Source organism: Galeopterus variegatus, unplaced genomic scaffold, assembly GCF_000696425.1.
Source record: "Galeopterus variegatus unplaced genomic scaffold, G_variegatus-3.0.2 Scaffold4039, whole genome shotgun sequence".
Lineage (NCBI taxonomy): Eukaryota > Metazoa > Chordata > Mammalia > Dermoptera > Cynocephalidae > Galeopterus > Galeopterus variegatus.
This window is the reverse complement of record NW_007730150.1, coordinates 18,056-29,782: the sequence shown is the minus strand read 5'-3', so window position 1 is coordinate 29,782 and position 11,727 is coordinate 18,056. Positions and strand designations below refer to the sequence as shown.

At 48.9% G+C, this 11,727-nt stretch overlaps 1 protein-coding gene across 2 annotated transcripts in view; it reads right to left on the bottom strand.

Annotated features, from left to right (window-relative positions):
- The window catches only part of BTBD11 (BTB (POZ) domain containing 11), a 44,035-nt gene that overhangs the window by 29,431 nt on the left and 2,877 nt on the right, over positions 1–11,727 (bottom strand). The window contains exons 2-7 of one of the 2 annotated variants that reach the window (XM_008586592.1): positions 11,400–11,489; positions 9,062–9,163; positions 6,930–7,023; positions 6,678–6,813; positions 5,745–5,965; positions 4,054–4,232 (exon numbers count right to left, since the gene is read on the bottom strand). In XM_008586592.1, the coding sequence (XP_008584814.1) occupies positions 4,054–4,232; positions 5,745–5,965; positions 6,678–6,813; positions 6,930–7,023; positions 9,062–9,163; positions 11,400–11,489 (822 nt within the window). The remainder of the gene's footprint in view (positions 1–4,053; positions 4,233–5,744; positions 5,966–6,677; positions 6,814–6,929; positions 7,024–9,061; positions 9,164–11,399; positions 11,490–11,727) is intronic. The other variant, XM_008586593.1, reaches the window with a different exon arrangement.

The window sequence follows — 11,727 nt, the reverse complement described above, 5'->3', positions numbered from 1 at the left end:
CCATCACCACTGTAGTGCCTGGAGCACGGTGAGCACACATAGCTCTCTTTCTTTAAATATTATTTTATCATTTGCTTGTACATTTTTGTGGGGTACAGTGTATTGTTTCAGTATATGCATATATAACTGTCTCTTGAATGAATCAATGCCTAGAGGAATTATGTGTTGGAAGAACGAACCAGAAGCTCTTTTTAAACAGATGCATTTTAAAAAATGACTGTATTATTCTATTTCTGGGGAAGTCTAGAGACACTGAAGTCCTTTGAAGTTAAAATTTAAAAGAGCAAAAAGGCAGATCTGCAACCAGATTTCAAATACAGTATGAATGAGCACAGATCAAGGACAGGAGGAGGTCGATGTCACTTGACAGGACAGCTGTATTTCTGTGAGTTGATCATGACGTGACTTTATTTATGATAATTTTATATTCTTATCTATTACTCTGATAAAATCAGATATTTGTTCATATGGTTCAGCAGACATGACTTGAACAGGAATCCTTCAGTGGATGGAGGAGGAACAATGCTGGCCAGTGATGTGCGGCCACTATTATCTTCCAATAGGAGAACGTCTTCTCAACTCCCTGAATCTCTCTGCCATCACCTGTCTCCAGTTTTCTTTTGATCACAGGAATATCATCCGTGCTTGGGGAATGCTTAACTTCACAGTACAGCTGCAGAAGTGAGTCTCTCCTTGGCCCCCCGGCTCCGTCAGTGTGAGTGACGTGTAATGCCACATTTCACCAGTAGAGGTCGCCACCCCCCACCCCCGTAAAAGCAAAACACCCCTGACTCCCTCCCTGCTCTGGAATGTGCCATCCATCCTTCCCGGACTGCCCCTTCCAAGGAGCTGCAGTGCCCCATCTCTGGCTCCCCGATCCTTGAAGATCAGTTCAGTTACCAGGGAGTAGGCTCTAGTCCACATCTCCTGGAAGAGGCCCGTTCCTTCTTCCTGTCCCCCAGCTATTGCTGTCATAGCTTTTGGTGACCTCCCATCCCACCCCACCATGCTGGCCTGCCCTACTCTCTCGCTGTCACTCTGGAGTACCAGTTGAGGGTTTCCCCAGACCCTGTCAGCCCACCGAACACCCTGCCCCTTGGAAGCCTAGGGTTCCCATTAGCACAATTTCATTATACTGTGAGTGAGGCAGGCATTCATGGGCTGACCTGAGCACCTGAACGTCGTACTAGAATTACCTCTGCAGAAAAAACTCAGTCTGATTTTCAAAGGAATGACTATAATGATGGGAGCATCACCCACTCAATAGCTGAGGGTAGTCTGTATGTTCCATCCTGAAGATCGTCATACTCATGGAGTCAGGTTCTGAGAAATATTTCCCACCCAATGAACTGTCCCAGTTAGATGAGCTGTGGCTCCACGTAAAATAAAGTACAGCATTAGAAGTCAGGAGAGTGGCAGCCCTTTGGGGGACAGTGGCTGAGTGGAGCACAAGGGGGACATTGGGGTGCTAGTCATGTTCTATTTCTTGGTCTAGGTGCTAATTGCACAGTATTTTTACCTTGTGAAAATCCATTATGCTCTGTAGCAATGATCTGGGCACTTATCCGTATGTATGGCATACTTCCAAGTAAAGTTAGCTTTAAGGATCCATATATTAGGTTTACTGAATACGCAGGATGCCTCAGTAAATTCTTGAATTCCCAGTATAGCCTGAAGAAAAGCTAAAAACAAAAAACCAACCAACCAACCCCCAAAATGATAGAATATCAGGTCCTGGGAACAGACCTAGCAATGTTTTTCACTAAGATGGTTTCATAGGTAATTTCAGGCAGATGCCTTTTTATTCATGTATTGTTAAGTTGGGGCAGTGAGGAGAGTTTGGTTTTGAAATGCTTCCAGCAGGTTTTGCTCTTCATGCGCTCGCTGAGGCTCATTACCTGAGGGCTGGCACACCTGCTCCCGTTTCGGGTCCCCCCCATTGGGCTTGACACCAAACACAAATCCAGTATGCAGGGGCCCCAGAGGTGCAGGGCTAAGGATGGGCACTAATGAGAGCACCCAGTGGGACTCGCTTCGGCCCCAAGGTCAGTGCTGCAACAGCAGACGGGCTGCATTGCTGCCTCCTTCCTGAGGGGCATCCCTGACATCTGGAGAAGGCAGCTCTGTGTGCCCTCTTAACTCTTGATGGGCAGCGCATCAGCCCAGCCCAGCAGGGAAACCCACACTGCCCTTTGGTTAGAGGCAAACTTCCCCTGAGACTCCACAGGCTCCACTGTCCTGGAGGACCTGAGATCTGCAAAGCCTGTTCTGGGGCAAAGAGGTAAGAGGGCTTGCGCTCAAGCCCGACTGCCTGCGTTCAATCCCAGCTTTGCCACTTATCAGCTGTAGGCCCTGGGCAAGTTATTCACTCTCTCTGTGCATCTGTTAAGTGGGGATAAGAAAAGTACCTCCTTAAGAAGCTGCTTGTGAGTAGTGACTAAGTTAATCCTTAGAACAGGCTTAGATCAGTGCCTGGCATGCACTAAAATATAAAACATATACTTTGGCTTTTAGAAAAATCCTCATTTGTGTCATGAGATAGTTTGTTATAAAAGAGTTCTGAGCTCCAGTGAGTTTGGGAGATACTCAATTCCCTTTGTGAACTGGGGTATTCAAGGCTCTGCAGTAGAGAAACTGGCATAATCTGATGCTATCCTCAGGACAGAAGCCGACCTCCAGCTGGTTCACAGGTTGGTATTCACAGCTGGTTGGTGCCTGTGCTTTTCTGGAGTGTTCAATATTTTGATATCATCAATATTTTGCTGAGGGGGTGGTTTTCTATAGAACAGCCTTTGGAAAACACTGGAAGTTCTACCTCCCCTGGTCGGGCCATCTTTATGATATAGACACTTACAAAGCATGTATTATGTGTCGGGGATCATTAGAAGGACATTGAGGTATTGACTCATTTTATCCTCACAACCACCCTAAAAGGTTAGTACAGTGATTGTCCTCATTTTCAGATGGGGAACCTGAGTCAGGAGAAGTGAAGTAGTTTGACTGGGGCCATAAAGCTTGTAAGTGGCAGAGCCAGGATCTGAACCCCTGCAGTTTGGCTCCAGAGCCCATGCTCTCAACTGCTGTGCCACACTGTCCCTCGTGTCCCTCTGAGAAGCCCGTGGGGTATGTGATGGTTGGTGGCACAAACTCCTCAGAGCCTCTCGGGCAGACTGGTCCTCCCTGGTGCTTCTCATGGTCACAATGCTGGGGCATCTCCCATGGCCTCCCCTTGCCTTTGGCTGTTGACCTCGGTGGCAGGCAGAGGGCCTCAAGGCCATCATCCATCTCTATGTTCTCCACAGAAACACACAAGGCCCGTGGCCCGCCAGCAGGGACTGTAGTGTCTATAGACTCTCCAAATGAACGACCCTAAAGAGATTTTTAAGAATTAATCTCATAATAGTTCAAAGGCTGGAGTAATGTCTGGAAGGGGTTGAGGCATTTTCCTTGCTGGGAATGTAGGAGTCAGTAGGGGTGAATCCCAAGGGGTCACAGCCAGGCTCAGCTGGCCCTGTCTACATGAACAGCCTTCTCCCAGGGCCTGGCTTTCCAGAGACCTGGCAGGGTCTGCATTCTGTTTCTCTAGGGAGCTGCTCCCATCTCCCTCCTCCTGCTTGATTCTATGTCCATATAGACCTGGTCTAGTCACAGCATCTCAGAGAAGCCCACCCTTCCTTTCCTCCCTTCTAAATTCTCACGTGTCGCCTGGCCTCTAACTGCCCAATTTAACACTGTTTTATACAAACCGCCTCGTATGCTATTGGGGCACATGTGTTGGTAGCATCTCCCCAGCTTTAGTGCAAGTTTCTTGAGTTAGAAGATATCTAATTTGCCCACATGCCCAAGTGCTTTGGGACATAATGGGTGCTCAGAAAAACAGCTGCCCCACAAGTGACTGCACAGATCATTAGCTTTAGCCAGTTGGGGAACCGTTGCCACCAGTGGCTATGACGGCAGCAGTCCTACCCGAAGGGCATATCAGGCTAAGGGACCATTCAGATCTGTGAACCTTGTTCTCTGCCAACAACTGTAACAGCCTCAAACCCCTCATACCTTGCTCGCTTTCAAGATCTCAAACATCAGGGGCAGGCCTTGGGTAATGAGCTCCTCCGTGTATTCTTCCTCCTGAATGGTCTTAAACTCCTTTAGCAAGCACTGGATGAGAGGCCTGCGGTGCTGCTGGAAGGCGATCCGCAAAGACTCCAGCCATGTGTGCAGAGTCCACGGGACACCTGGGAAGGGAATAGGAGCCAGGGAAGGGGGGAGGGGACGGGAGGAGAGGGGAAGGCAGAAACAACCAAAGAAGAAGGCGTGTTTTTATCTAGAAGTTGGCCTTTCCCCAGGACATTACCAAATTATGAGATCAAGGGACTGACTTTCAATGAATAGAGCCAGTGTTGGTTTTTCATCAAAGACTTGCAGAAGTTGAAATTAAAGGTCATAATCCCATTCCCTTAACTATGGGTGTCCATCTCTGCATGCTATGCATATTACCAGGGGCTACATTTTACAACATGATCACTGTGTAGAATATTTGAATCATATGCATACTACTTATGCATACTTCTGAGTTCTAAGTTCATAGTCTCCATCCCTTCTACTTAATGGGGAGAGAGACGGTCAGGGAGAGAAAGTCTTGGCCAGGATTAAAGACTGCATGTGCCCAAGGATCTGGGACACGTCCAAGCCCAGATGAGAGCTTAGAGCTGGTGAAAGCCACTGGCGGACTCTACCATCTACATCTCTGGCTAGGATGGATATTTACATCTGAGTACGAAGACACAGGAGGAGATTGCTGCTGCTCCCCTGTGCAAAACAACATTTCCATCTGCAGGCACTTCATCAGGGCTTCCTTCTTTAATAGAAGCCTCTCCAGCATCTGATTGCTGTGATTTGCTTCTCTGCTCGTGTGTGACTACACTGTATGACAAGTAGACCATTCAGAGTCTTGAGCTTCATAATCATGCAAAATAGGCTCTCAGGGCAATGACATAAATGTCCCACATACTAAACAGCCATGCCCAAGAGAGGCCAGTTTCCAGAAGATCGTTACAGAGGCCTCTCATCAGCCCTCAGCCTGCTTCGATCTGCCACACCCTGTGTTTGGGGACCATTGCTAGGTCCCGCTGCACCCAGGCTCAGGCTAAAGCCACTCGACTGGTGAAGGTTAGAAGAGCCTCATTCCCTGGCCGCTCAGAGCAGAGGGCTCTGGGCTAGCTCACTCAAGGAAGAGCACCCTAACTTTCCTGAGAGTGGCTTTGGCCCCCGAAGCTCAGTGGGAGGAGTCCTGCTCGGGAAGGGTGCCCTCACCCTAGCTGCTGCCTAGCTGCTGCTTCCTGGAGATGGGTGCTCTCAGGCAGCGATTCTTAACCACTGGGAACCACCTGGGATGATTGTTAAATATAAAGATTTCCAGCCTTTATCCATCCAGACCCTCGACAGCAGAGCCTCTGGGTGTAGGGCCTGGCAATCTGTATTCAGACAAGCTGCCAGGTGATCTGGGTTCCTGACCCAATGTCCAGAGTTTGGGAATCACGGACAGATGATCTGAGATGGGTGTTCGGGGCAGGCAGGATGCTGCCATCTATGGGGACCGAGTGGGTATCTTAGCCTGGAAGTGTTCCAACCAGCAAGGAGAAGCTCCCTGGGCCCCCTTGGGACGTGTGTGCATGTGTGTGTGTTTGTGGGTGACCTAGAGCTGGGCAGCAGGACCGTGCCCAGCAGGGGAGGGAGCCCGGACTGACCTATGCTCCTGATATCAATTGTGACATCCACGTAGCCATGCTCAGCGCTGTGATACATGGCCTCCCTCAGGGCCCTCAGTTTGGCCTTGCTGTTGCGGCTGGCACACAGAGGGGGCGGGGCTGTCTCTGCCAGGTCAGTGCCCTCGGCCAGAATCTCCTCCAGGGACAGGATATCACTCTTCTCCTTCTCTGGCTGAGCGAGCAGTTTGCGGAACACATTCCTGTCAATCATAAACCCAGAGAGGAAGACACTCAGAGATGGAAGTGGCTTTGCTGAGGTGGGGGCAAGGCGGGTGGGAACGGGGAGGCCACTCGGGACAGGGCAATGACAGGACCAACTCCAGGATGGCCATTTTAGAGGTCTGACCATGGGTGCTACATTTGGGGGATGGAGGAGATGGGGGAGCATGACTGGCCTTATTTCCTTGAGGGCAACTTGGAGCTGAGTTCCTCAAATGCCTAGAAGTTTCTAGAACTCCACCCTTTTAACTGTTAGCCTGCACTCCCTCCACAGTGAATTTGCTTTACTTGGGATTATGTGTGATAAAATCTGATGAGGTAAATTATGAAGGAAACTTAAAAGGGAAGTAACCAAACGTGAGGTGTTTCTTGTTTTTTAACGAATTCTTCTTTCTTCGTGACAGCTGACATAATGCACTCTGACCCAAACTGGCAGAGTGAAGTCTCTCTGTGAGGTGAAAGCTGGCTGGGGATGGACAGGACAGGCCGGTCGGAGCAGATGTGCACTGCGTGGTGTTGGCTGCTAGCCGAGAGCTGGCGGTTAAGGTCACCGGCCAGGCCTGGGGCCTGGACCACCTCACGCTGCCTCTGGGCCCCACATCCAGAGATATAATGGGTCTGGGTAGGCCTGGGAATCTGCATTTTTAACAAGCACCACTCGGGCCCTTGTGGCTTTGGCCCATCCTAGCCTACCTGTGTCCGTGGGCTGCAGCCTGGCTGAAAGAGTTCATATCACCCTGGGGGGTTGTAGAAATTCCATTCCTGTACATGGTTCCTATCAGGGGATCCGCACCACGCTCCAACAGCAAACTAACCAGCTCAAAATTTCCTGCAAGCCCAGAGAAGGGGGTTTTATAAGAGAATAAAGCAAAGATACAGTCATAGGCACATCCAGGGCCAGGGCGGTGGACACCCTTGGCCCGGGTGAGAATCGGCAGCTCTTACCTACAGCGGCTGCGAGCTGGAGTGGCGTTTCTGAGTAATTCTCCTCGCCGTGCTCCACAGAGCCTTCCACCTTGGCCCCAGCATCCAGGAGGAGCTGTGAAGGAAGAATGGCCATGGAGATGTTCAAGGGACATGCGCTGTGAGAGGGTGTCAGTCAAGACTGGTGGGAACCAGTGAGATGCCAACGCTTCTTCCCCCCCTCTGGGTCAGTGACTGCGTGCACAGGGCTGGAGGGTAATTGCGTCTCAGAGGATGAACTGAAAGCCTCTGGTATTTTCCAGAACCCCGGACTGCTCAGAGTGTGGTCCATGCACAACGTAAGTCCCACCTGGGATCTTGTTAGAAGTGCTGACTCTCAGGCACACCCCCAGACCTACTGAATGAGAATCTGCATTGTAACAAGATGTCCAGGGGATTTATATGTACACTACAGTGTCTAGAAGCACTGAGCTAAAAGTCCTTGCCACCAGAATGTTGGGTGACCCTTCTTAGGTCGGTTGTAGCCTCAGAGGGTATTAGAGTGGTCTCTTAAAACCATAGCTTCTCAAGAATTCTGAAGGACTTTGCGGACCCCCTTGGCCAACCAGGGCAAGAATCCCTTCTAGAATACCCTAGATGGCTCTGAGGACAGTTTAGCAAGTGCTAAGTTTTCTGGCCAGGAAGATTAGTTAATAAAGCAGCAGAGTGAGCTTCCAGAAATTTTGCAACATAGAATTCCAATCTGTGCATTCTCTAAGATATCAAGGCTTCTTAAAGGAGGCAAAGATTGTGTCTATGCTGGATGTCACATACAGTGAATGTGCTGTTAGCACTGCTAATGGAAAATGGAAAAAAAAATGCCATCTTTACTACCCACCTAGGGCTACTTGAGGACATGGCCAGGTGGGAGTTGCCTACCTGGCATTCCATGACTCACTGCACCTGCAGCAGGGGGGTGGCCTGACTTCTGCATGGCTTTGCTTGGCTGCCCAGTTTTCCCATTTCTGATTTGAAGGCTGGGATGCCACTGCATGCTAAGGATGGCATCTGTGTTCACCAGATCACCATCTGGCCCCTTTCTTAGATTTCTCTACTAGGAGCAGACTGAGCATGAGTGGCAGACGCCACTCTCGGTGTGATGTCACACATGCCGTCTCCTGAAAGGATCTGTCCTAAGGATTCCCGTGACCAGGGAAACAACAAAGGATTCCTGTAAAACTCAACATTGCTGCGCTGTCCCTGCAATACTATTCCTTGCTCAGCACAGAATTAAGAGGTATAGACCCAATAAAAGGAGGTGAGTTCTTGATGCACCTGAAGCTCAGCACTCACTATGAGGCCAGGTGTGGTCATGGTCCTGGAGGCTGATCTCTCTTTTCCAAGTTTAAGATCTAGAATGTACTGGATGGCTATTCATTGAACACCAACTCTACAACAGCCAGAAAAAGTGCAAGTGATACACACTTGTATACCCAAAGGACCTCTGATGAGGACACTTCACCATACTTGGAGCTGTTTCAGAAGACACATACTAAAGCCCTACTCTAGACCTCCTGGACCAGATTCTCAAGAAATGGGATCCAGGCAAACATCATTTGGGAATACTCCCTTGGTGACTTGGATGCTTCTTCCCACTGGCTGGAAATCACCAGATTCTACGCAAACAACAGGGTTCTCAAGAAATGGGATCCAGGCAAACATCATTTGGGAATACTCCCTTGGTGACTTGGATGCTTTTTCCCACTGGCTGGAAATCACCAGATTCTACGCAAACAACAGGGTTGCACCTACGGGGAGGTTTCAAGGTATCAACACCAGCCAAGACCCATGTTCATGTTATGACAAGCAAAATGAACAAATCCACAAATAAAAGTGGAGGCCCCACCCCAGAGCAACCAGGAAGAACTTCATAGGTTTGCCACTCTCTGTGTGAGGCTGCATGTGGGTACATGATGATTTCATATTGGCTAAAGCCAGGCCATATAGATCATTACATATAATATTTTTATTCATATGATATGAATATGATATATTTAACTGCAGTTAACCAATATGAATCTCTTAGGGAATATGCATGCTGGGAAAGGTATAGATTTGCGTTATGGAAGAGGTAAAATTAAAAGTCAGATGTGGATAGGGAAATACGTTAATACCTGAACTACAGGAATATGTCCATGCAACACAGCAAAAGTCAGAGCCGTCCAATGGCGGGTCTCGGGGTGGACGGATGGATATTTATGTGGAGTACTGACAACCTATAAACAAATTGAAGTTATTTTCAAAATGTGACCTTAGCAACACTTAGGCTAGCAGACTGGACCTATCTGTTGCTGGGCACATGGGTTAGAGATGCACAAAAAGACACCCTGGAAGGTGCTTTGGGAAGTATTGATGATATAGGGTATGGAATTTCTCTTACTGGATGCCCCAAACGCCTGTCATCAGAACTGGCATCTGTCCTGCTTGTGTTTATAAAAACAGAGACTAAAGCAATCCTCCAAAGGCAGCCATTGGAAGGCCATGTGAAACTTTCTCAGTGACTTTATGTCCTCTATGTGTAATAAGGACTCCTTTGCTTCTCCTCTGAAAAGAATGAAGGGATGACTTCCAGTCACCTCTAAGGTGCTTCAGAGAAGCTGCAGTGGCGGTTACAATAAGCCCACTCCCCTGCCTGTCTCTTTTCTTTCTGATTAAGGGAGGGTGGTGGTTCCAAGAGCTATAGGACGTCAGACAGCATGAGATACCACTATGATTCCATCCACACTTTTAAGAGAAACTCTCAGTGGCGGCAAACCCCAGGCAACGGGAGGTCTGCCTCGAGCTTTCAAACCAGTGGAGAGCATCACTCATCTGATGGAGGAACTTTCCCATCTGCTCACAGCTCACCCCGTGCTATGCTCATTTCACTCTTTTGTTGCTTCCTGGTTGATAATGACCCTTGTGCTACTGGTAACGCAGGCACGAAACCTTCCCTGCACACATCACAAATGAGCAATCTGAGATCGGCCTTTCAGTGTGGGGGCCTCAAAATACCCCAGGCCAAGACAGAAGCAGCAGGGCAGCTGAAGGTTGGGGTCTTGCAAGATTAGCACCCACATGCAGCTTTTATCCCAAACATTCCTGGGGCCATGTGACCTCGATGCCTGCTTCATTCAGAGCAGTTCAGCTCACTAAGCGCCTGTCGGAGGAAGGCCCTGAGCTGAGACCCATGGGATGGGCTAGAGAGGAGGACCAGAGAACCCCACCAGGACCCAAAGCTGAGGAGCCCTGCGGGGGTCTGCAGGGTGGTTAGGGATTCACAGCAGGGGAAAAAAAATCTCCAAATGTTTGAAACGTGTAAGACTCAACATGGTTCTGGATCCAAAACTGTGTCTACTGTCAGCTTTTCTCTAATGAATATAAAACTCATTAATTAAAAAAAAAAAAAACAAAAAACCAACACAGTACTGAGACTGCAAGGGCATCTAATTTTGAACTAAAAATGTTTCCCAGGGTTGCTGAGTTATGAGTGCAGCACGTCAATCTTTCTGGTGTCTGAGACTGCCAATATCTGGCTGCCAGAATTCATGGGTCCTCAGAAGGCATATAACATGGTCAAAAAAGTGGGATTTCACCTATTAGGAGCCTTGAAGGGGGGTGGAGAGACTAGTATTAAGTAAGTCCCAGACCTGTGCTAGGGTACTCTCCATATCTATTCCTTCCAGTAGCTGTCTGAGATGGGTGCGATTATTCTCCAATTTTGCAGATGGGGACACTTGCCAAAGCACAAAAGCAAGCCACATCGATGGTGGTGGTTTCAGAACTTGAACCCAAGTCTGTCAAATGCTAAAGCCTGGCGCGCGTGTGTGTGTGTGTGTGTGTGTGTGTGTGTGCCCACATCGATGGTGGTGGTTTCAGAACTTGAACCCAAGTCTGTCAAATGCTAAAGCCTGGCGTGTGTGTGTGTGTGTGTGTGTGTGTGTGTGTGCTTTCTGTTGTACCACACTGCCTCAGGGAAGCTTTGAGATTAGCTTTAAGAGCCTTCAATTTAGCCAATGAGGTGAGCCAATTAGGATTTGGTTGGGGAGGGCAGAGGATCTGGGGAAGGGAAATCGCTCAAGGGACTGGGCTAGGGCTTCCTCTGCTTGGTCTTAGTCAGAGGCAAAGGGCTGAGGCTCAGGAGAGCTCTTCCTGCCCTATCCCAGAGGAATAGATTGGCAGTGCAAATCAGGCACTTGGGACTGCTGACCCAAGGAAAAGCCAGTGTTCCTACAGCTACGTTGGTTGTTTTAAAACAAAACACACATTCGGGTAGCTCCTTGGAGTTTGGTTGGGCTGGGGCCTCAGGATGGACAAAATCTGTCAGGTGGTCTCACCAGGGCCACAGCAACTAAAAGGCAGAGGAACGATCTGTTTGTTGAAGTGGGCTCCCTCAGCGGTGGCTCTGGGAAGAAGCAGCCCCGCTCTCTGGTTCGACTTCGCTTCAGGACTGCCAGTCCCGTGCACCCTCACCTCCACATTCAAGTCAGCTCCGGCATCCAGCAGCATCTGAACCATTGCCTCATCCCCACGGACGCAGGCATACATCAGGGGGGTCATGCCCTGCGATGAATTAAAAATCGGAGAATTTAATCGCAGAATTATAAACGGAGAATGTTTATAAGGTGACTGTGGTCAGTTGATGAAAACAGATGGAAGATCTTATTTGTGTTTAGGAGGCTATGCCAGTGCTCAAAATCTAGCATGACAAAAATAAATGTTCAGCCCTATGACTTGCAAAGTCTCAACCCTCCACATTTTGGAAACCAAAATGCAGGCGAGAGGGAGCTTACATTGCCTT